At 46.3% G+C, this 25,700-nt stretch overlaps 1 protein-coding gene and 1 long non-coding RNA gene across 2 annotated transcripts in view; one reads left to right on the top strand and one right to left on the bottom strand.

The window, feature by feature from the left end:
• LOC119031367 overlaps positions 1–16,673 on the top strand; it is a 41,896-nt gene extending 25,223 nt beyond the window's left edge. The window contains exon 3 of the long non-coding RNA XR_005078580.1: positions 13,600–16,673. This is a non-coding gene — a long non-coding RNA (uncharacterized LOC119031367). The remainder of the gene's footprint in view (positions 1–13,599) is intronic.
• Positions 2,798–25,700, bottom strand: part of doc2b (double C2-like domains, beta) — an 88,901-nt gene continuing 65,998 nt past the window's right edge. The window contains exons 4-9 of the mRNA XM_037119789.1: positions 21,071–21,180; positions 17,607–17,733; positions 10,656–10,813; positions 7,428–7,509; positions 4,789–4,885; positions 2,798–4,301 (exon numbers count right to left, since the gene is read on the bottom strand). Of these exons, the coding sequence (XP_036975684.1) occupies positions 4,168–4,301; positions 4,789–4,885; positions 7,428–7,509; positions 10,656–10,813; positions 17,607–17,733; positions 21,071–21,180 (708 nt within the window). The 3' untranslated portion in view covers positions 2,798–4,167. The remainder of the gene's footprint in view (positions 4,302–4,788; positions 4,886–7,427; positions 7,510–10,655; positions 10,814–17,606; positions 17,734–21,070; positions 21,181–25,700) is intronic.

Genomic DNA, 25,700 nt, shown 5'->3' with positions numbered 1-25,700 from the left:
GTGTCTCCAACTCAACAACTCACTAAACTGACACATTTGTTAAGGGAGTCTGGGGACTTTCTCCACGGGGACAAAGAAGTCGCCTATATTGTTACTGTTTAGTGTCTTTGTAACATGTCTTTCTCTGTGTAGAAACATGTCATCTGTCCAGTGATAGATGTGTTTATTTACATGTAGAGCAGGAAGTGACATCAGATCACAGGTGGTCACTCAGACACAGTTGTGAAGTGACAGACTGCGAGCTGAACACTGATCGATCCCTCAGACGGTGCTGATGAGCCTGACAGGAATCCTGATCGCTACACGAGGACTGTTTGTGTTACCAGTCAGTGCACGCTGGGGGGGGGGGGGCATGCAGAAAAGGTCATACTGCAGAATGAAACTCATAAAATCACAAATACATGGCCTGCATCCAGCCTGCTGATCCGTGAGGGCAGCTCGGGTCCTGGTGAGTCTCCAGGAGTGCTCGGGGACTCGGGGATCAAACCTCAACATAAAATATTAAATGGGGAATGAAACATAAATAACCAAACAGGTGAGAGGCAGTGAAAGTAAAGTGTGACTGTATGAGTTGAGTGACGGAGCCTCTGGTAGTTCAACCGTCTCTATTCCCAGCTTTAATTTAACATGTGAACGATATCAACAACACAGAGCACGAAGCTGCACATTCTCAGAGGGTTACTGTGGAATAGAAGGGGTTAAACATGTACATTCTGTTTGCTTACATTAAAAAAATCCTCAACAGATGCAACAACATATTAACAGTTTACATACACGGCTAGAGATTATTAAAAGTTCTGCCCTGTCACCCGGCCCGTCTGAGCAAAGCTTAACGATCGCACCGACTGTAGCAGCAAACGTCAGCGACATCAGGCTGTTGTAAACATACATGCTTTATTTTCTTTTTTATCGGACGTAAACTTTTAAAATTCGGCCCTTTTGACAACCAGCAGAAACATTTTCAGCCTGAAAATGTGTTTTTTTTTTTTTTTTTTAAGTTGAAACTGATTGTGTGTAAACAATAAGCTGCAAAGAGCCCACCAATCAGAGCCCACCAATCAGAGCCCACCAATCAGAGCCCACCAATCAGAGCCCACCAATCAGAGCTGACCAATCAGGTGTTGTGGTGGTTCAGCGGATGATGTCACCCTCTGGACTCCTTCCTGTTGATGACAGCTCACAGTGATCATCAGCTGCATGAGATTTGCTTTACCTTCAGCTCCTGACCAATCACAGGCTCTGACATCACCGTACACTCAGACAGCTGAGTGCAGACAGACAGCCGTGAGGACAGACAGCTGTGAAGACAGACAGCTATGAAGACAGACAGCTGAATACAGACAGCTGAGTGCAGACAGACAGCCGTGAGGACAGACAGCTGTGAAGACAGACAGCTGAATACAGACAGCTGAGTGCAGACAGACAGCCGTGAGGACAGACAGCTGTGAAGACAGACAGCTGAATGCAGACAGCTGTGAGGACAGACAGCTGTGAGGACAGACAGCTGAATGCAGACAGCTGTGAGGACAGACAGCTGTGAGGACAGACAGCTGAATGCAGACAGCTGTGAGGACAGACAGCTGTAAGGACAAACAGCTGTGAGGACAGACAGACAGCTGTGAGGACAGACAGCAGAAAGCAGACAGACAGCTGTGAGGACAGACAGCTGTGAAGACAGACAGCTGTGAGGACAGACAGCAGAATGCAGACAGACAGCTGTGAGGACAGACAGCTGTGAAGACAGACAGCTGTGAGGACAAACAGCTGTGAAGACAGACAGCTGTGAGGACAAACAGCTGTGAGGACATACAGCTGTGAGGACAGACAGCAGTGAGGACAGACAGCTGTGAGGACAAACAGCTGTGAGGACAGACAGACAGCTGTGAGGACAGACAGCAGAATGCAGACAGACAGCTGTGAGGACATACAGCTGTGAAGACAGACAGCTGTGAGGACAAACAGCTGTGAGGACATACAGCTGTGAGGACAGACAGCTGTAAGGACAGACAGCAGTGAGGACAGACAGCAGAATGCAGACAGACAGCTGTGAGGACAAACAGCTGTGAGGACATACAGCTGTGAGGACAGACAGACAGCTGTGAGGACAGACAGCAGAGTGCAGACAGACAGCTGTGAGGACAGACAGCTGTGAGGACAAACAGCTGTGAGGACAGACAGCAGAATGCAGACAGACAGCTGTGAGGACAGACAGCTGTGAAGACAGACAGCTGTGAGGACAAACAGCTGTGAGGACATACAGCTGTGAGGACAGACAGCTGTAAGGACAGACTGCAGTGAGGACAGACAGCTGTGAAGACAAACAGCTGTGAGGACAGACAGACAGCTGTGAGGACAGACAGCAGAATGCAGACAGACAGCTGTGAGGACAGACAGCTGTGAAGACAGACAGCAGAATGCAGACAGCTGTGAGGACAGACAGCTGTGAAGACATACAGCTGTGAGGACAAACAGCTGTGAGGACAGACAGCAGAATGCAGACAGACAGCTGTGAGGACAAACAGCTGTGAGGACAGACAGCTGTGAGGACAGACAGCTGTGAGGACAAACAGCTGTGAGGACAGACAGCTGTGAGGACAGACAGCAGAATGCAGACAGACAGCTGTGAGGACAAACAGCTGTGAGGACAGACAGCTGTGAAGACAGACAGCTGTGAGGACAAACAGCTGTGAGGACAGACAGCTGTGAGGACAGACAGCAGAATGCAGACAGACAGCTGTGAGGACAGACAGCTGTGAGGACAGACAGCTGTGAGGACAGACAGCAGAATGCAGACAGACAGCTGTGAGGACAGACAGCAGAATGCAGACAGACAGCTGTGAGGACAGACAGCTGTGAGGACAGACAGCTGTGAGGACAGACAGCAGAATGCAGACAGACAGCTGTGAGGACAGACAGCTCTGTGGATCCAGGTGTTGCTGTGACACCTGTCTCATGTTGATCAGTATTGATTGGTGGTCTCAGGGAGACGGGGGGTGCTGCCTGCTGACAGATGAGCATCATCCTCCTCACGTCCTCTAACAGAACCTAAACTAGATGTTGTGTTGTGAGCTGGTTCTGGTTGGGTTCTCCTGCGCTGCAGCGGACTGGACTGAAGGCCTCAGTACACTTCAACAAGCTGCTCGTCTCAGATCTCTCCGAGTCCGGACCACCAGCTGACGGCCAGAAGGTCCACTTGAGGCGTGGCCTTGAATGGACTTCACTGATCAAATTACCCATAATTCACTGCAATGTGGACAAGACGACAAAGAACTTATCATCAATATGAATAATTTGTTATTATTATTATTATTATTATTATTATTATTATTATTATTATTATTATAGAGAACTGAGGTCCAGAGGGATTCAGCCTCTCTGATCTTCACTACTGTGGATGAAGTTGAAATACTGAACTTTTAGGTACAGAGTGTCGAGAGGAGGAGGAGGTGCAGGAGTTCAGGTTCTGAGCTGATGTTCTGTCAGGTTCTGGTAAAAGACCCAGCTGGTTAGAGTTGGAAAGTCTCCCCACAGAGTCGAACTACAGGCAGCTGTTGATAACTCCTCCTCCACCTCCTCCATCCCATCGCTTCTGATGCCTGCAGCCGTCAGGGGTCTGTCGAAGCAGCGGGTGACAGGTTATGAAGCGTCCTGAGGCCTTAAAATGTCCAGTATTTAAAGGAGGTTTGGTGTTTTTCTGACTTTGTTGTCATGTGACTCAAACTGAGGGAGAAGCTAACTGATCCTGAGTGTCAGAGCTGAACAGCAGCAGACCGACGCTGCAACAACACTCGACAATCATCAAGTGCAACATCTTCAACAGAACATCTGATTGGTTTATTCAGCTGCTCCTGACGACACTTATTCCTCTAATGTTTCTGTAAACTCGTCAGTATGAAGTGTTGCTACATCGTTGGTTTTCTCTCCTCTCTGTGAGCGTGTGAAAGCTGCTCGTGCTGATCTCACTGATCACTGATCATTAAACAAACCTGGTGTAATAACGAGCGAGCAGCCGAGAATCTGGTCCTGAACATGTGAACACAAACACCAGGTCGGATAAATGAGCCCTGTCAGAGGAAACATGTTCCTGTAGAGGAGCCGCAACATGAGGAGGATCCGGGGGGGAGGGACATGAAGGCAGGAGTCCGATCTGATTGGACGACAGGATGTTTAGTCGTTCAATGAACCAGGCAGCTCATTGGTCAGCGTGTGCCAGCGCTCGATTTTCTTGTCCTTGTTTTTGAGGCAGTCGAACCAGTGTTTGAGCCGCTCGCCGTTTGCATTGATGCCCAGAGAGACGCCGCCTGGAACAAGGACACATGAGTCACATTATCAGCCAATCAGACCAGCCTCACTGTATCCTAGCAACAGTACAAACAGTTGGAAACAGCTATAGCTGTAAAGAGGAGTGCTCTGTGAGACGACTCAAATACTGACATTGTAACTGAGTACAAGTACTGACGAGGTACTGACTGATGATATGTAACTACTTTACTGCAGTATTTCCATCTTCCGTCTCTTTATACTTCTACCCGACTACTTCAGAGGGAAATATTTTACTTTTTACTCCTCGACATTGATTTGATAAATTTAGTCACTACTTACTTCCAGGCCAAGAATCAGTTGATCTACAGTACAGTTACTTTTACTCGTACTTTGAATATCTGATACTGTTACTGGAGTACTGTTCATATGTGAGACTTTCTCTCTGACCAAAGTAACCTAATTACTTCCACTGTTGTCTGGCAGAACCAGAACCACGCCATGGTGCTGACTGATCTGTTCTCTCACCTATGAAATCGTTGGACTTGCCAATGTCGTAGTCCCACACGGTCACCTCCAGGGTCTTCTTGGTCAGGTCTGCATATTTAATGTCATAACAGAACTCCTGCACAAACAGAGCAGAACAGAATCAGAGCTGCGGTTCTTCATGTTAGATCTGACAGTGTGAAGCAGAACTGTTCTGTCTCCACCTCATCACAGAACTCTCTCCTCCATCACAGAACTCTCTCCTCCATCACAGAACTCTCTCCTCCATCACAGAACTCTCTCCTCCATCACAGAACTCTCTCCTCCATCACAGAACTCTCTCCTCATCACAGAACTCTCTCCTCCATCACAGAACTCTCTCCTCCATCACAGAACTCTCTCCTCCATCACAGAACTCTCTCCTCCATCACAGAACTCTCTCCTCCATCACAGAACTCTCTCCTCCATCACAGAACTCTCTCCTCCATCACAGAACTCTCTCCTCCATCACAGAACTCTCTCCTCCATCACAGAACTCTCTCCTCCATCACAGAACTCTCTCCTCATCACAGAACTCTCTCCTCCATCACAGAACTCTCTCCTCATCACAGAACTCTCTCCTCCATCACAGAACTCTCTCCTCATCACAGAACTCTCTCCTCATCACAGAACTCTCTCCTCCATCACAGAACTCTCTCCTCCATCACAGAACTCTCTCCTCCATCACAGAACTCTCTCCTCCATCACAGAACTCTCTCCTCATCACAGAACTCTCTCCTCCATCACAGAACTCTCTCCTCCATCACAGAACTCTCTCCTCCATCACAGAACTCTCTCCTCCATCACAGAACTCTCTCCTCATCACAGAACTCTCTCCTCCATCACAGAACTCTCTCCTCATCACAGAACTCTCTCCTCCATCACAGAACTCTCTCCTCATCACAGAACTCTCTCCTCATCACAGAACTCTCTCCTCCATCACAGAACTCTCTCCTCCATCACAGAACTCTCTCCTCATCACAGAACTCTCTCCTCCATCACAGAACTCTCTCCTCATCACAGAACTCTCTCCTCCATCACAGAACTCTCTCCTCCATCACAGAACTCTCTCCTCCATCACAGAACTCTCTACTCATCATCCTGGTTACAAACCTGAATGATGTTTGTTTCACTCGGTGGTAAATTGATTCTGGTCGTTGTGCTGCCTCATTGAGTCTGAATTGGTTCTGTTCTCTGACACCAGCTGCAGCTGAGCTTCGTGTCGTCGTCACGCTGACAGAGTCACTGATCATAATGTTCACGTGCTGGAGCTGAATGTAAAACACATCCGAGTTCTTTAACAGAACCACAGTATGATGACTACAGTTCCACTAAATAAAAACACTTCTGCAGCAGAAGTTCTTCTCGACTCGGCCCACTTGGGGCCGATCGATGCGTCCACACGGAGAACGACTTCGTCGCTCGCCTCTGCCAGAAAGGCCACGAGGTGACGGATGAATACGGGAGCAAAAAATGTCAGAGGAAATGTCAGCTGCCGGCCGGCGAGTGTTTGTCTGGGGAGGAGCCGTCCGAGCCGAGCCGTCCGGGGCCGGGGCGCTCTGAGGGGACGACCGGCCTCCAGAACATGGTGGCGTCTCTGTGCAGAACATGTCCGGGTCGTTGGGCTGCAGCCAGACATCTCTGATCTCAGCTGGGTTTCTAATCAAGAAGTGTTCTGATCCGGATCGGTCCAGTGAGAATAAGGCTTACTGATGACTCGTCACTGTTTCACAGCACAGGACATGTCAAGCTCCCTGTTTTCCCTGCTACAGATGATTCTTCTGGGCTGGTTCCAGAACCAGCTGTAAGTACAACCCTGACATCACCTCGTCACCTGATTGGTTGTCAGCCATGTTTGTCTCTCCACTCATCCAGCAGAGAACCGACTTCCTCTCAACTGACCTGAAGGTCACGGTTCACTTCTTCTTTTAGCTCTGCTCTCCACTGGTTCTGGAGGAGACATGGGTCTGGGTTCTGAGCCAGAACAGGGCCAGCTGATTTAATCACCAGAATGTTATGATCGCCAAATATCGTGATGATAAACATAAGCAGCCAATCAGAATTCATCTTGTGTCTTATGTACTGACTTTTTCCCATCTGAGCTCCCACTGAGTAAACTGAAGACAGACTTCTGTTCTCTGCAGGATGAAACGTTCAAAGCGTTTTCTGAAACATTGTCACGTTTGCTTCAGTGTTATTAATATTCAACACGGCTGTCAAATTGTTTTGAGTCAAATGAAATCAAAATGATCCATGACGTCTCTCTTGTTTTGAAGTCAGTAACTGTTGATCATGTAGGATCGCTGCTCACAGAGAGAACACGTGTTTCAGATCTGGTAGCAGTGCAGAGGACGGCTCATGTTTCACTGACTCAAAGATCAAACTAAGATTTTCAGTGGATGAGAAAAGATCGCAGGTCAGGTAAAGTTTCTGTGCTGCACCGGCGATGACTTCATGACATATTGTGTCTCTGTCCACGGTCTCATGAAGTCACCTGAGGATGCATTCAGAGAAATGTGCTCATGTTTTGACCCGACAGCCGAGGCAGAGAGGTCAGCCAGCACAGAGACGAGCGGACAGACACTCAGTTCAGCTAAAAGACAAATAAAACCCAGTGAGAGCGAGAAACGCTGCAGTTTTACCTCGTTGAACTCTGGATTGAGCGTCTTCTTCTTCACAGCCGTCTTGTGCTTTGACTTTTTGTTCTCGTCCGGCTTCAGATACCTGCAGCAGAGCAGAGACGTCAGACAGACTCCATCAGAACTGTAGTACAGGTGAACACAGGACTGACAGGGAACAGCAAGGGGACATGACTACATACTATACATTATATATTTTGTATTTTATATTATATATGTTATACAATCACTTGTTAAACAGCTCTGTGATGCTGCTCTACTGTTTCATCTATATAATCCTCACAGACACATCAGAGCACCAGTGTGCACATCTGTCCTCTAGAGGGAGCTACAGTACCGCACTGTGTCAAGTACACAGACGTAGTACTGCACTGTGTCAAGTACACAGACGTAGTACTGCACTGTGTCACGTACACAGACGTAGTACTGCATTGTGTCTCGTACACAGACGTAGTACTGTACTAGGTCCAGTTCACAGGAGACAGTACTTTGTGCTGTCATGCTTTACTTCTGTGTAAAAGTGACGGACATGGTTCTGAAGGTCAATCAGAGCAGTTTAGATCTTCCTCTGCATCACAGAAGTATCTATCTATCTATCTATCTATCTATCTATCTATCTATCTATCTATCTATCTATCTATCTATCTATCTATCTATCTATCTATCTATCTATCTATCTATCTATCTATCTATCTATCTACTTATATAGATACATATATATGAGTGTAGCTCCTGCAGCTCCTGCAGATCGTCACCTCCCTCTCTGCTTCACGTACCCACTGGAGCTACACACACTTCAGTTTCTGAGGTAACACTCAGACTCAACGCAGTGTAAGTGGGTCGTTGCTACAGCCGTCCCCTGAGGATGGAGGCTGATGCTGTTGTTGATGAGGATATTGCAGTGAACCTAATCGTCCTCATGTGATGGGACTGCTGACCCTCAGGCACACGCAGCTCGACAGCTGTTCTAAATGTTCTTACTCTGGTTAACATGCTGCAGCTGAGCACTGGAAGCACACCTTTAAGAATGTCTTTACCTCTGAGCTTGATGAGGAGCCATCAAGGAGGGCGTTGACTCCAACAGCTCTCATGACATATTTCACTGTTCCACTACTGTGCTGATGTCATACAGCACAAGCCTCTGAAGAACCCGTCCCACAGTATGGACACAACAGAGCCAACCCTTACCGCTCACCTGACTGAACTTGACGCATCATCACATGTTGGCAGTGTACATTTCTGCAAACCAGATATGTTGAAAATGTATATTCATCTGTGGTGCAGCTTTTGGTTGGACACCAACGTCTCCTCACACATATCCAGTGTTGTTGCCACAAACACGGCATGAATGTTCCTATGTTGCACATTTTTAACTTTATATTTTCTGGCTCCTTTGTGGCAATAAAGGATCCTGTGCTACGCACCAGGTAGAAAATGTCCCCAAGTCTCATCAGAAACATCTGTTTTGGTCCCCAGAAAACAAGGCTGGACATTTTCAGATGTCTTGGCAAAAATATCTTGTCTTGTTGCCACAAACATGGCTGGAAAATGTCCCGCTGCCGTGGTTAAAACTATCCAGTAGTTTCATGTTTAGAAATGTTGCGACAGAGCCTGGACTCTGTGTTTGTCATGTGGCTCCACCTCTGAGATTAGAGTCAGCTCAGACACGTATGATCTGAATGTGGTTCGACACATAATGTAGAAATGTCAGAGTGACAGACGCTCACAGATCTGTGGTTTGCAGAAGCATGTTACTGTGGTGACTGTGGCGCTGCAGCCTGCCGTCTGTCTCACTGTATACATTTCTTTATTCCCTCTCACACGAGCTTGTCAGTAAATCCATTGTCTGTGAGTGTCCTTCAAGCTTCAGGGAGATTTTCTCAACCTCAAACTGTTGGAGAATTGTTGCCAGCCCCTCTCCTCTCCTCTGCTCTCCTCTTTGAAACGACTCGCTCTTTTGTTCTCGAGGTGTGGACGTCAAAGTGGGAAATTAATTGCACTTTCATTGCTCAGCCAGATGAAAGACTTGGGAAATGTTCAGGTGTGATAAATATGACTCTGCTTCAAATTGCAGCCCTGCCAATGGCCTCTTGTGCTGTGTGTGTCTCTCATGCTGCTGATAATCACCGGTAGTCTGCTAAAACATCAGCACTGCCAGCTAATCCATCTCTGCACTTCTACACACTAAAAATAGAATTATTATGACGAGCATCCGCTGTGTGGAGAGAGACGCGGGTGGAGAGGACGCAGTTAACAGGTGGATTCATGTGAAGCCGGCCATGTTTGTTTGTCGAGTGTGTGCACAGTGAAGTGAATCCACATCGTTACATTTCCTCATCATTGTTCAATTCTGTGTGATTCTTAACCATACTGAAAACCTTCTGTTGTCAATAATCAGGAGGCCTGAAGGCTGATTGTTAATGATGCTGCTGACCTCTGACTTTAGTCTCTGTGGCACACAGAAGGTCACACAGCTCACTGCTCTTTGGAATTTTACATCTATATACCAAGCAAATATGTTCAAAAGTATCGTATCAATGTTTCTACAACTCGTGTCGTATCATCTTCACGTTCATGAGCAGACTCTCGGGAGGCGGAGCTACAGCCACAGACCATCGTGTTGAGGATGACATCACTGGATATTTAATGAGACTCGTGGATAGACACAGTTACGTTCCAGCTGTTCACTGTCTCATGCTGATATTAAATCATTTCCTAAGTTGCTTCTGAAAGACATTTCGTGAAGGTTCCACAGTTCGGTTAGAATAAGATTATAGTCTCTGAGCTGATTGATGAGTTCTGGGAATTCTGTGACAACGTTTCAATAAAGTGTGATGAGTCAGGAAACAGTTGGGACCATCAGACGGGCTGTAAACAAGCTCGTTGTCTCACACATGCTGTGAGAGTTTTTTACATTTCGGGGCATTTAGCAGACGCTCTTGTCCAAAGCAACTTACTGTAATAACACATACATTCACACACTGATAGTGGCGGCAAGGTTCCAACCAGCACGTTAGCAGCAGTTTGGGGTTCAGTATCTTGCCCAATTAAGGACACTTTGACATGCAGACCAGGGGAATTGAACAAAAAGTGAGATTTAGACCAGAAAGTCTGAAGGAAACGACAGTGAGAGCAGAGGGTCAGAGGTGAACTGTGCTGAATTGTTGCTGGTGGTTTGACTGTCTGCATGTTAGTACAGATAGAAATGATGCTTCCTGTTTGCATACTGACGTTTTGACGTAGGGGTCGGAGAAGCCGTTGGCGTCCATGGCGGCGAGGTGGGCGCAGCGTATGATGCCCACCACCAGGCACGACTTCTGGGTGTTATACTTGAGAGAGATCATGATGCGTCCTCGCTCCTCCAGGGACTTGTCCTCGGTCTTGTTGACCTGCAGAGAGTAATAATGACAGGATGAGAAGTCAGAACAACGTCTGCAGGTGTTGATGCATCATCTGCGACTGTCTCTCAGTCCTGCAGCTTTCATTTCATAATGCTGTTAATCCCTGTAGACAGCAGAATCATTATCCAGGTTTAAAACCTGAACAAAAAGTGTGCTGCAGCTTCAGCACTTCTGCCTCGCTGAACATCAGCCAAACACTGATTGGCTGATTGATGTCACCTCCGCTGTAGACGGTGAGTTAATGGCCTCATCAAAATTAATTTGCAGCGTTCTTTAGAGAGCAGATAAACATCTGAACCGACACCTGACCTGTCGGCAGCCGGCCTTCACACTGATTCAGCAGGTGAGTAAACCTTCACACACATTCACATGAAACTGACCATCTGTTTGGATGATCTGAGATCAGCTTGCAGGCTGATGTACAACTGATTATCATCAGTTCATCCCTGATTTAAAGCTGCAGCCTGAAACATGGTTCTGATCCACCATCAGTCAGCCAGTGGCTTCTTGTTAACGGTCAGTGGAAACGTATCATCGTCTTTACCACTGTGACTGAATCTCAGCTTCTTTCAGGATCCTGACACAGAACATTCTGGACTTTTTCCAGCCGCGGCGCCTCAGGATCCATCTGAACTTTATTTCTCACTTCTATGACCAACGACTTAGAAATGCAATTTCCCAGCAGCTCCCCCTCAGCTGCTGATTGGCTCAATATTCCCGTACATCAGCATTTATTTTAAAGCACATTTACAGAGTAAGACCATCCATATCAGCAGAGCGAAGGCACAGAGGCTTAACAACTTCAGGCTTATCAAGAGCTACTTTAAAGTGGCCTGACCAGACGACGACTGGGACTCAGTTCAGTTTGTGTTCAAATTGATATTCATTAGTTTTCTGTCTCATTCAGCTTCTCTTCATAAAGACAGACACTCCTCACTCAGGCTGCGCTGTGAAGTTCAACTAACACACACTTCCAGAGAGAGCAGTTTGAATTCTGTGTCTTTGGTCAGAAGTAGTTTTACAGTATAAGACAATCAGCACCACTTCATAAATAACACTGATGAATCTCTGAGGTGTTATTATGGATCCCACTGGGTGTTTTTGCCGCCCACCCTGCTCCGCCTTTGATTGGTTGCCTTCAGCAGTTACATTCTCTACATTTGACTCAAACTGTTAACTCACACTATTTTCATTATAAGTAGCTGTTAAAACACAGGAACACAGTGAGTGATAGGCGTGTGTCGGAGCATCGCTGAGTCACTCCAGTGGTTGCTGTCACCGTTATTGTTCATTTCTGAGGAAACCGACAGCCCATGTCAGTCTGTCACAGGTTCTCCCGACAGTTTGCACGTAACTATTGTTTGTCTTCATATTCAGCTTTATTTAAACAGTACAATGGCCATTGTGTTACCTCCAGTTGTGTCTTTACATTCTGATAGAGCGATTTATAAGCTGTAGTTTCCAGGTAAACACACCGGCTGCTTCGGTCTCTCTCCTGGAGAGGCTGGGTTGTTGACGGGCCGCCCTGCTGGTAGTCTGCTGTCGAGCCCAGAGGCGCTGTAGCTTACAGCTGAAGAGGTCGGTGTGTTTACTCGGGAAACTCCCAATTGGCTGTATCAGCTCCATGATTGGCTGTTTGTTTTTCAAACCAACCGCAAGAAAAACACAGACACATGAACACCAGACAGCCGCTGAACATAACAGTTAGGAAATAGCACGCCAGCTGCTTATTCTTGCCTTATCTGCGGTCTGATTAAAAACTGGTGATGAACTCTGACCTCCCCCTCTGTGGTGACCACTGGACCAACAGGGATAATCTAGTTTGTATTTATTGGTATTTAATAGAAAGAAAAGTTTGATCAGTTGAACCTAACTGTTTTCCTGTTGACAGACCTAGTACATGTAATTGTCAAAGAGTACCGAGACCACAGACCACTCAGAGACGAGGTGGTCTTCCAGGAAACCAGTGGCATTTATTAATATCATCCTTGAGTGTACTTCTTGTTGTACTGTATTTTAAAGATGCAAAATGTTGTATTCAAAACAAATAGGGGCGCTCTAGCTGCTGTTAGCCCGTTAGCTCAGTTTGCTGTGCAGCTAGTGACCGTAGTTCTTCTTCTAGTGCCAAAAGAAAGGGCGGTCTGACGGCGATGTAAAGCGGTGTGAATTTTCCCTTTACAACGTACCCTTGAACTGTTATAGATTTTTTAAGGTGAGCCTTGTTTTAGGTGGTTTATTTCTCTTTATCTCTGGACTCTGTTCACTGCAGTACAAAGCTGAGCGTCTGGGCTGGAGCGGCTCTCTGCTGCTCCAAACTGAGACTGTGCTGATCGGTGATTACGGTAGAGAACAGATCCACTATAGATATGTACTTTATATGATCCCACTTCAAAAAACACAAACTATCCCTTTAACACAACTTCATGAATAATACACAGATGGACAGTCATGATTCAGCCTCCTGAGAGCTTCAGACAATCAGGATCAATAATCATCACAAACTGTTTGTGTGTCCTCACACAGTCTCACACTGACGCCCAAACATCCTGCACATTCAGAGAATAATAAAAAGACAGAGGTCTCAACAGTCTGTCCAACAGTGTCCTCAGCAGGATGCTAATCAGATGTCTGCAGGACGCCGACTCTCTCTACGTGAGTCACAGATGACTTTTACAAGACGTCTCTCTGGACTCGTCCGACACACCAACATGTTTCAGACGGTTTACTGTCAGATCCATTTAGTCCCGTCTCTTCTACTGTTTATCCATGTTTAGGACATCCTGCTGTCGTCTCGTCTCTCTGACTCCTTCAACAAGATGCATTCTGGGAAATGTGTGACAACCCAGCAGCTGACAGGAATACGAGACAAATAGAGGGAGGAAACCTCAGGCGGCTGGATGGCGTCCAGGTCTGCACACCTGACAGGTGCTCACATCTTTACAGCCTCCAGCCGTCCTCCAACAACAGAACATCGTTTAAACAAGCTCCACCACCACAAAGACTGATGTGACATCATTAATCACAGAAAAACACACTCAAACTGTCAGCGCCGACATGTTCTCCTTCTCTTCCTGTTTCCATCAGTCTGCTCCAACATAACATCAGCTCACATAAACAAACAGACGGCTGTGCATCAGTGTTCGCTGAACATTTGCAGCTAATTGTACCGCTGCCTCGAGGAAAACTCAATTAAGTTCGGCTGGAGGATGTCCATTAATTTAATTCCACGCACAGGATAACCGGACACCTCCGACGTGACTGTCTGAACATCATTCAGAGCAAAATAACCAGCTGAGATATACATCTGCCTGCTCACGGCTCACCGGCAACACAACAGCAACACAACACAACAATATCAGTGTATTGACTGAGTTCCAGGTATTAGTCTGGACCTTACCAGGAAACAGACTCTGTTCAGTCAGCTCACTTCATGTGTCTGGATACAAACGAACCACTGAGACAAACAGACACGTGTGTTCACTGAAAGACACAAAGACTTTCATGTAGAACATTTGCTGAACTTACCAGAAGGTTTAATGTTTAAGATGTGTCTGTTTCAGTTTCTCCTCATGAAACAACTCTTACATCACTACATGTGTTTAGTTAGTCTGGTGATGCTGAGGTCGCTGCTTCACTCTGTAATATTCTAAATGTTTAAGGTTTCTGTGATTACAGGTAACAGTGCCGACACAGACAGACACACTGTTCTGTTGAAGCTGGAGGTTTTCACACGTTTCTGTTGTCTCTGCTGTCAAAAGTCTCACCAGAACAACAACAGCTTGGTTTCAGATGGAAATGCCGGCTGGCTCGGAGCGGCCCGGTGTGTTTACAGAGAGGAGCTGAAGGCGGAAAGCTTTCTGCTCTGCTGGCTCTTGAAGTCCAAGACGAGGAGTTTGTGTCTGAACACAGGAGGCTGTTTGCTGTGTGGAGAACAGAGCAGCCACCATTTAATCACCTCATCCAGCAGCCAGCAGGACCGTCTCATTCATGCATCTGGGCTGACAGTGGAGCGTGTTGGCCGGATTGTCAGCCGGTACACCTGAGGACTCACCTGTCACAGGCTGATATATGGTTAAAGACAAACACTCTGACTGGACGTCACCCCGAAGTCTTTGTTTATACCTTTCTCTTTCTTGTGTTGTCAGTAAATCTGTGAACTCAGAGGATTTATGGTCCTGCTGAAGTTTATTCAAGCATCCAGGCCAGAGAACAAGAACCTGAGTGGACCGAACCACACTCACAACACACACACACACACACACACACACACACACACACACACACACACACACACACACACTGTGAGGGAATGTAACTAGCACATTTACTTTGTCTGTCCTGAGGTTACCTGTACAGGTGTATCAGCAGCAGACAGCAGGAGGTTCTGATCCAGCAGTTTGTCTGCCAGTGATTGTTGGACCTGTGTGATATACTTCTGTTCCTCGGCTCAGCCGGACAATTAAAGGTTGACTTCAGAGCCAATCAGCACTCGGTGTCTCGCCCTGTCTCGTTTCGTGCATGTAGAAGCTGTTGTTGTGTCGGCTCCTGCTGTAATGATGCTGCTGCGCTCCAACTGTTGGAGAGGCCAAACTAAAGGTTACAGCTGTTAGCAGAGAGGCCGAGGGGTGAGGATGTTTAGTCCACAGCAAGAGAGCCAGACGAGCCACGACACTGTGGAAGAGTTTGTTCACTCCTGACACACCGACACTTGATCAGTGAGATGTAAACGTTGGACCTGCTGATGTGGTTTTATCTGAAATGGTCTGCAGGCTCGTGGAGTCCTGTGGTCGACAGAGGAAGTCAGTAGCAGCTAACTTCATCTGTTACGTATGTTACGTAGCTTAGACTTCTCTCACTTCACGAAGATATGCTGGTTTTGTAATTACAACTTCAGACGAACCAGCCTGCTATGATAGTCTGATATTCAGTCAGTCTTTTCATTAAAGGTCCTGAAACCCTCCACCAGCCTCTGACGGGGGCTGCTGGGTCCTGGACTCACATTCTGCCAAAGTTAGAAAAGTTCTGGTCACATGACAGATTTCTGAGCTTGTGTTTGTTTTGTTGCTGGTGTAAAGTGGGCGGGACTCAATCTATGCACCAATCAGATCTCCTCAGACCATGTCCATACAGTCCTGCTGAGAGTCAGACTGTTGGACTCTGGATTCAGACTGGTTCTGCTGCAGTCTTTGGCCTCAGTGTTTCAGAACATGTTTGTTTGGGCCTGAATGCCAGCGCTCCGTCAGCCGTGGCCTCTTCTCCTGCATCAGCACCACCACCCCGCAGCTCTCTGTGAGGCGCTGATCTGACAGATCCACCAGGACTTTGGCAGGAGACGGGCCGGTGCTGGCCCGGCTTCCTGTTACATCACATTTACAGCCTCAGATCCTGAACAACCCACACAGTGTTACAAAGAGCTTCACAAGAGGAAATCAGAGACGTCAGGTTGTGACTGTGCTGATAGTAAAGACAACACACATGTTCTGAGAGCGTCCTGAGATCAGCTGACGTCTGTTTATGTCTCTGAGACGCTTTGACTGACGGAGGAACTGACTGACGGAGGAGCTGAGCTGGTTAAAGCTGCTTGATACACCATCATTTATCCTCCACCCTACAGCATCCACCCTCCACTGTGCTCATTTTACCATTAAACATAAACTCTGTGGGCAGTCAGCAGATATTCCCTCACCGGTCGATGACACTCCACTCTGATCTCTCCAAGCACATAACCCACTCCGGCTCTGGTCTGTGGTGCGGTCCACAGTGATAATAGAGATTCTGTGCTCTATACTGGACCTGAACATGTGATGTATGGAACAGAACCTTTATCATTATTAATCCCTCCACAATAAAGAAGGCATTTCTAGACTCTTCTATGTACTGACTCCATTATTAGAAAAATAAAACAAGGTTCTGATCCTTCCAGGTTCTGTTCATCCAGATAATCTCCACAGATGAACATAAACTAACCGTGTAGCAGTAAGAAGCTAATGTTAGGCTACAAACAGACGACATCACGGTCACATGACTGAAACGTCTCCACCACTAAGAGTCTTACTGCACAATTACTATCCAGGTTTTCTATAAACTGATCAATGTACAAGTTGTAAAGTCAGAGTTAGAACAGTGTGGAACTAAAGTGGCCTGTAAAGACGGACTAGTGAGTAGATGAGTCTCCGTGTTCGCTGTGAGGACGTTTAATGTCCCCGACAACCTCTGTAGTCTCATTCAGACACTTGTTAGCAACCGCTAACTGTTTTTATCACATAAAGAGCTGCATGATTAAACTGTGGGACATTTAATAAGGAATAAGACTTGTAAAATGTCCAGTCTGTGGAACCACAAAGCTTATTACACACAGTTAACTGATATGATATGATGTAGTACATTATGGCATTTACATAATAACATGTATATTATAGTACAGTACAGTATGTATAGTACAGTGCTGTATAGTGTATAGAGTGTAGTTAAGCTCATACTACACTCAATACTGTGCTGTTGTGTGGTATTAAGTGTAAGTTGGAGTATATGTTGTGTATATTAATGAGCAGCAGTGTACCTGTAAGTCACCTGTGTGCAGTAGAGACATGTGTCTCATAGAGACACATAGGTGTTTGTGTGCGTGTGGGTATGTGTGTGTGTGTGTGTGCGTGTGTGTGTGTGTGTGTGTGTGCGTGTGGGTATGTGTGTGTGTGTGTGTGTGTGTGTGTGTGTGTGTGTGTGTGTGTGTGTGTGTGTGTGGGTTAGGGGGTTAGGGTTAGGGTTAGTGTGCAGCACTCACAGGTAACTGTTTCTCTAGGCAGTTGTTGAAGTTTTTGGTCTGGTTGGGCTTCAGCTTCTTCAGAGGGATCCTAGTTTCCCCGATGAACTCGTTGTGGCGGAATTTGTCCTCATCACACACTGAGATCCTGTCAAGAGGAGAGCAGGTCAAACATTTGTTCCTGAGAGACTTCAGTCCATAAAACAAGTCATTGTACACCTGGAGGCCATCGGTCCCCGTCATTGTCCCCCATCGTCATCACCTATCATCGTCCCCCGTCATCGTACTCCATTGTCGTCCCCCATCATCGCTCCCCGTCATTGTCCCCCATCTTCGTCCCCCACCATCGTCCCCCACCATCGCCAGAGACCACAGGAGGACAGAGACCACAGGAGCATGCTGAGCTGCAGCTTTACCTTCCACATGTTGATGATATTGGTCAGTTGTTGTGTGCTGCATAAAGCGGTCTGACTGGACACGTTTTTATTCCATCATGCTGCTGTTGTGGAGTACGACCTGTTTCAAGTGTGTTTCTCTGCATAATTGGACGTGTGTGTGTGTGTGTGTTTGTGTGTGTGTGACCATCGTAATCAGAGTCCCAGCAGAACAAATATCTACTCTGCTACCTGCACAGGTGGAGCTGAGTCCACATTTTGATTTAGAGACGGAGACGAGTGCTGCGTCTGTCTCACTGTGTTGTTCCTGGAAGATGTTTAATGAGGACTGTGTGCAGACAGCTGCCCATCACATCGTCTCCGACAGCATCCACTGTTGTTTCTCTAACAATACACACTTCTTCTCCTGCTGCACAACACAACACAACATGTCACAATACAACCCGTCACAACACAACATGTCACAATACAACCCGTCACAACACAACATGTCACAGCACAGCACGTCACAGTTCAACATGTCACAGTACAACACGTCACAGTACAACCCGTCACAGTACAACCCGTCACAACACAACACGTCACAATACAACACGTCACAACACAACCCGTCACAGTACAACCCGTCACAACACAACACGTCACAATACAACACGTCACAACACAACACGTCACAATACAACCCGTCACAACACAACACGTCACAATACAACACGTCACAACACAACACGTCACAATACAACACGTCACAACACAACACGTCACAGTACAACCCGTCACAACACAACACGTCACAATACAACACGTCACAACACAACACGTCACAATACAACACGTCACAATACAACACGTCACAACACAACACGTCACATAGCAACAGCATGTGCGCCCCTGACCAATGACAGTGTAGTGACCCACACAAGGCGGGATCTAAACACGGAGCGGCGCTAAAGTTTAGGTGCCTTGCTAGCAAGGACTCGTCGCGCTGCTACGTTATCAATGAGGTTTTGAATTTAGTCACACGTGAGAACTCGTCTGACACGGAGAGTCTCCTGTTGTGTGCGACATGTGTGAAATAACAGCTATACCCTGGACTTTGTCTTTGTCATTCAGCATCTCTGGCACGTCAGTTACCATGGTTACAGGAACGCCCTGAAACTTTATAATGATCAATAAGAAGTTTTTGGTTAGTTTGACTGTACAAAATCATGAATGTAGCCTGATTGTAGCTCAATGCTGAAATCTCGTATTATAACATATAGAACAGATGTAAAACCTCAGAGCTTCTTTGATTATTAACAGGATGTTAGTGATGACACTCGACTGACTGACTGACTGACAAGGCTGCAAAAGTTGCTGTTTGTATGCTATATTTATCTGTTAAACAATAAGAGGCTCACCTTAAACAATATTATTGTTATTGATAATATTTAATGATAATGATAAGAAGAAGAAGTAGAAAAATAGTATACTGAAAAGTTCTGTAGATGGTTGATTCTTTGAAAGAGTAAAACTTGAGAGAAGCTTGGCAAAAAATAAGGCACAGTTTGATTTCATAGATTGAAAATGACATTGAAAAGTCCAAAAACATTTTAAGTGTGAATAGAGCAGCTGTTCAGATCATGCTCCTGTAAAACACTGTGGGTCCAATATTTAAACTTGATGTCTGCATTAGAGAACATGGTGTGACGTGAGGCTGTAAATCTTATTTTTTTGCTTTAATCCATGAATCTATCAGTAAACTGTGAGAGTGAAAACACACCTCAGAGACAGATAACTGCTCTCCTCCTCAGACACTGAGTGTTCCCTCTGGAACAGAGCTGTGTGTTGCTCTGTGAATGCTCCCCTGGTACAAGGTTAAAACCTTGTTTGAACTTTGAGCTGACTCCGATCTCTTTCCTTCACTTCTACATTATTGCAGAATTATTTTAACACTCCTGCTGCACAACGAAACACAACAGGGCACACAGGACACGGCACAGCACCACATGGCACAACACAGTGTGAAGATTACATGAACACATTAATCAGTTTATCATTCATTAATAAATCAACATTTGATGTAAACTGTACTGTTTGTTGTAATGTTCATGAATTTAAACTGTTTTCCTGTTTTACTGTAGTGAGCAGTAGATGGATTATCATCACTGAAAGCATCCATAAAATATGACGCATTGCATCATGGACTGTCGTGTAGACTCACTGGTCTTAAAGTACCTGGTTCTGTCTCTACAAACACAGCTGGTGTTGTCCAGTCTCATTACAGTTATCCAGTTGTTTCATGCTTACAAACTTTAAAACACCATCTTGAACAGTGGTCTCCAGCATGGCAGCCATCTTGATAGCAATCATGTCCCAACATCAGATGAAAATACAAACTGTGACAAAGTGTCTGCAAATATCAGTTTGATTGCCACATTCTTCTGACATCTTGATAAACATATCCAGTGGTTTCATGCTGCCAGATGATGAAACACAGACAGCGGTCTGTGGCTGTATGTTCAACAGACAGACAGCACTGCACACACACTGAGGTCTCTGGGAGGTGGTTGTGATGTACAGCAGACTGAAGTGTAAACGTTACATAAGCTGCTTCAGGCTCAGCGTGAACACTTTGGTAAAAATAAAGAAGAGTGAAGTAACACTCGACTTGTGTAACAGATTTATCAGAGAACGTTGTGTTCTCAGGTTTATTCTCAGGTGTTGTAGTGAAACACAACAAACAGGAAGTCATCACACCACGCGCACACACACACACACACACACACACACACACACACACGCACACACACATGCACACACGCAAACACACACACAGAGTTTCCCTTCTGTTAAACTGACGAGAGGAAATCACACATTCGCACAAACATGAATGATAAGTCGTAGTGAGGAGGAACAACAACGTGGTCTCTGTTGGAACGTCTGCTGTCACATTCAGAGTAACGGAGACATTTACCTCCAGAAACACACCTGATGGATGACAACACACCCACAGCAGAACACAGGCATCCTCACTCATCTCCCTCACTTCCTCCATCATGTCCTCCTCTCCATTATTAACACATGTGTAGGCAGCACAGGTGAGTGTACCTGAGTGTTTTTCGGACCATATCCTCGTCTGTGATACCGTAGTAGGTCAGGGTCTCGCTCCACACAGGGTTGAGTGTGTTGTGCAGCGTCTTGGTTCGTAGTTTGTTGGCCTGAAAGACAAATTGAAGACGACTGAACAGACAGCTCGTCCCTCAGGTGTCACTTTTACTGAGACGCTGCCAGATTCCTGTAAACATGCTGAACGTGTCGGTGCACTGAGGGGTGGAGCTAAACAATCTGTCTGCCTGTGTGTCTGTCTGTCAGCATGAAACATAAACAGATTGTATTTACATAATGTGACAGTTGTAATCAACAGAGTCAGGAAGAGTATGAAGAGGAGGAGGAGGAGGAGGAGTATGATGATGAGGAGGAGGATGAGGAGGAGGAGGAGGATGAGGAGGATGAGGAGGAGGAGGATGATGATGATGAGGAGGAGGATGAGGAGGAGGAGGAGGATGAGGAGGAGGAGGAGTATGAGGAGGAGGATGATGAGGAGGAGGAGGATGATGATGATGATGAGGAGGATGAGGAGGAGGAGGAGTATGAGGAGGAGGATGATGAGGAGGAGGAGGAGGATGATGATGAGGAGGAGGATGATGATGATGAGGAGGAGGATGAGGATGAGGAGGATGATGATGATGAGGAGGAGGAGGATGATGAGGAGGAGGAGGATGATGATGATGAGGAGGAGGATGAGGATGAGGAGGATGATGATGATGAGGAGGAGGAGGAGGATGATGATGATCATGATGATGATGAGGAGGAGGAGGAGGATGATGATGATGATGAGGAGGAGGATGAGGAGGAAACATGTTTGTGTTCAGTTCAGAGAAAAGTCCCAGAGCTTCATGAAGTCTAAAGACAGAAACAGACAGATGAGAAGATGGACCTGACAGAGCTGATCCTGACAGAGCTGATCCTGACACAGCTGATCCTGACAGCCAGCCTGACTCTGAGCTGAAGGACTACATGGAGTCTTCTGTTTTCTTGTGCTCACACTGACACATGTTGTCTCTGAGCTGATGTCACACAGGACGTGTTGTTTTTAACACAGTAAACACTGAATATATATTCAGACTGTAACAATCTGTTGGTTCAGGAGAGAAACTATTTCTGTGTGTGATCAACAGTTGGACCACCCACCGCTCCAGTGCAGCGTGTCGGCTGCAGGTTGGCAGAGACAGCCGGGCTGCTCTGGTGCTCTCTGTTATACAGGATGGTGCTGCCAAACCTGGCAACCTCACAGGGACAACAAGCTCAGCACTGTGTCCCCCGCCGTCTGCCAACAAGTAGTCACAGCTTTTACATTTGATTTGTTAGATTAGGAGGTGTGAGGACACTTGTCCCCAGAGACAGACAGGAGAGCCGACTCATCACATCCTGACCTCAGCTCTGTTTGTGTCATCAACATGAGACGGACATCGGTCCTCTACCTCAGACATCGTCTTGATTCCGTCATAAAGAGGACAGTACGTTAGGGTTTTGTTTCTGATGCATCAGCTTCACATCCAGAGTTTTCTCTGCAGAGAGGATCATTCCACAGACGTGTGTTGTGTTGGTTCCACAGACGTGTGTTGTGTTGGTTCCACAGACGTGTGTTGTGTTGGTTCCACAGACGTGTGTTGTTTTGGTTCCACAGACGTGTGTTATGTTGGTTCTTCAGACGTGTGTTATGTTGGTTCTTCAGACGTGTGTTGTGTTGGTTCTTCAGACGTGTGTTGTGTTGATTCCACAGACGTGTGTTGTGTTGGTTCCACAGACGTGTGTTGTGTTGGTTCCACAGACGTGTGTTGTGTTGGTTCCACAGACGTGTGTTATGTTGGTTCTTCAGACGTGTGTTATGTTGGTTCTTCAGACGTGTGTTGTGTTGGTTCTTCAGACGTGTGTTGTGTTGATTCCTCAGACGTGTGTTGTGTTGATTCCTCAGACGTGTGTTGTGTTGATTCCACAGACGTGTGTTGTGTTGGTTCTTCAGACGTGTGTTGTGTTGGTTCCTCAGACGTGTGTTGTGTTGGTTCTTCAGACGTGTGTTGTGTTGGTTCCTCAGACGTATGTTGTGTTGATTCCACAGACGTGTGTTGTGTTGGTTCCTCAGACGTGTGTTGTGTTGGTTCTTCAGACGTGTGTTGTGTTGATTCCACAGACGTGCGTTGTGTTGATTCCTCAGACGTGTGTTGTGTTGGTTCTTCAGACGTGTGTTGTGTTGGTTCTTCAGACGTGTGTTGTGTTGGTTCCTCAGACGTATGTTGTGTTGGTTCCTCAGACGTATGTTGTGTTGGTTCCTCAGACGTGTGTTGTGTTGATTCCACAGACGTGTGTTGTGTTGGTTCCTCAGACGTGTGTTGTGTTGGTTCCTCAGACGTGTGTTGTGTTGGTTCTTCAGACGTGTGTTGTGTTGGTTCCTCAGACGTGTGTTGTGTTGGTTCTTCAGACGTGTGTTGTGTTGATTCCACAGACGTGTGTTGTGTTGATTCCACAGACATGTGTTGTGTTGGTTCCTCAGACGTGTGTTGTGTTGATTCCTCAGACGTGTGTTGTGTTGGTTCCTCAGACGTGTGTTGTGTTGGTTCCTCAGACGTGTGTTGTGTTGGTTCCTCAGACGTGTGTTGTGTTGGTTCCTCAGACGTGTGTTGTGTTGGTTCTTCAGACGTTTGTTGTGTTGGTTCCTCAGACGTGTGTTGTGTTGGTTCCTCAGACGTGTGTTGTGTTGGTTCTTCAGACGTGTGTTGTGTTGGTTCTTCAGACATGTATTGTGTTGGTTCCTCAGACGTGTGTTGTGTTGGTTCCACAGACGTGTGTTGTGTTGATTCCACAGACGTGTGTTGTGTTGATTCCACAGACGTGTGTTGTGTTGGTTCCTCAGACGTGTGTTGTGTTGGTTCCACAGACGTGTGTTGTGTTGATTCCTCAGACGTGTGTTGTGTTGATTCCACAGACGTGTGTTGTGTTGGTTCTTCAGACGTGTGTTGTGTTGGTTCTTCAGACGTGTGTTGTGTTGGTTCTTCAGACGTGTGTTGTGTTGGTTCCTCAGACGTGTGTTGTGTTGGTTCTTCAGACATGTATTGTGTTGGTTCCTCAGACGTGTGTTGTGTTGGTTCCACAGACGTGTGTTGTGTTGGTTCCTCAGACGTGTGTTGTGTTGATTCCACAGACGTGTGTTGTGTTGGTTCCACAGACGTGTGTTGTGTTGATTCCACAGACGTGTGTTGTGTTTCCTCTGATGATCTGCTGCCTGTAGTCCTGTTCATCACAGCTCAACTCTTTCTGCCTGATACCTCAGAGTCATAATGACTCTGTAGCGCCATCATACGCTGCAGCAGGCTCTCACCTTGTGCTCCTGTAAAATCATGATCATCGTACAGTATCTGATCCATGTCAGCGATCAACAGTCTAATCTGGAATAATTACAGCCATCTGATTGTGTTTGATTGTGTTCTCAGAGGAGATGAAACTGTAATCTGGCTCTGCAGCAGAGCGTGAAACTTCACTTCTGATTAGAGCGCCAACAGAACTTATGACCTCTTTAGTGGGTCTTAATGAGGCTCTCAGACCGAGCCTAATGATTATTTTAGAGCAGCGGGGCATGAGGTGACTATGACATCCTGTTTTATAAAGGCTGAGATAGCAGACAAATCCCTGGAAACCAGCAGCCTCAGGGAGAGTTTTATTTCACTAACCAGTCAAATAATCAGTGACAGTCCCTCAGAAACAGGCCGTTCTGCTGCTCTCTGAAAGAAGATGACATTAGCAGTGATAGCCACCAGAGCAGGACACATGAAGGATGGAAAAGCCCGTCATGCACTTTGAAAGAGAGGCTGTCACACTCTGTAGAGACAGATGGAGTCAGAAACATTGCAGCTTTACTGAGAGCCCAAACTTTTCACCAGAGAAGAAGAAACAACTGTTCAGGGAGTTTTAAAATAACATTTTTATTAAGCTTCAATCTTTTGAAGATGGAGCAAACTCAGCGTTGTAGATAACAAGAAGAAAATGGAAGCCTTTAGATGATGATGTGGTCAGTAACATCCAATACTGCAGACAACACACCACAAAAAACTGACAACATGCTGACAACCAGCAGCTAGCAGCATGTTCAGCTAATAGCATGTTCAGCTAGCAGCATGTTCAGCTAATAGCATGTTCAGCTAGCAGTATGTTCAGCTAATAGCATGTTCAGCTAGCAGTATGGTCAGCTAATAGCATGTTAAGCTAACATGCTGCCATCACAGACAGCATGCAGCTCAACAGAACCACGGTGTGCTCCATTAATCCTGTCAGAACCCCTTAAGCTCTGTGGGCCAACAACAGTTATCTGGTTCTAAAGACATCAAGTGTCTGTTCAGAACAAATGAAGTGAGGATTTGCTGCACTGATGAAATTACGTGTCAGTGTTTTTGTCCTGTCGGAGGAGGCTGTACAGTAGGTTGTGCAGTGGTCCTGCTGCTGCTCCTCTCTGCAGCTCACTCAACTGTGTCAGTGGGTTTTCTGCTGAGTAAATACGAACCTGCAGCTTCTTTCAGTAAAAACACACTGATTCTTCTGCAGGAGCCGAATGATGAGAGTGATCCTCGGGGCGCGATGAATGTACACAACAATCTGCTCCAGTGTTGGACGGATGTGATCACAGATG

This window comes from Acanthopagrus latus, chromosome 13 (genome assembly GCF_904848185.1).
Source record: "Acanthopagrus latus isolate v.2019 chromosome 13, fAcaLat1.1, whole genome shotgun sequence".
Classification (NCBI taxonomy): Eukaryota; Metazoa; Chordata; class Actinopteri; order Spariformes; family Sparidae; genus Acanthopagrus; species Acanthopagrus latus.
This window is presented reverse-complemented; position numbering and strand designations above follow the sequence as displayed.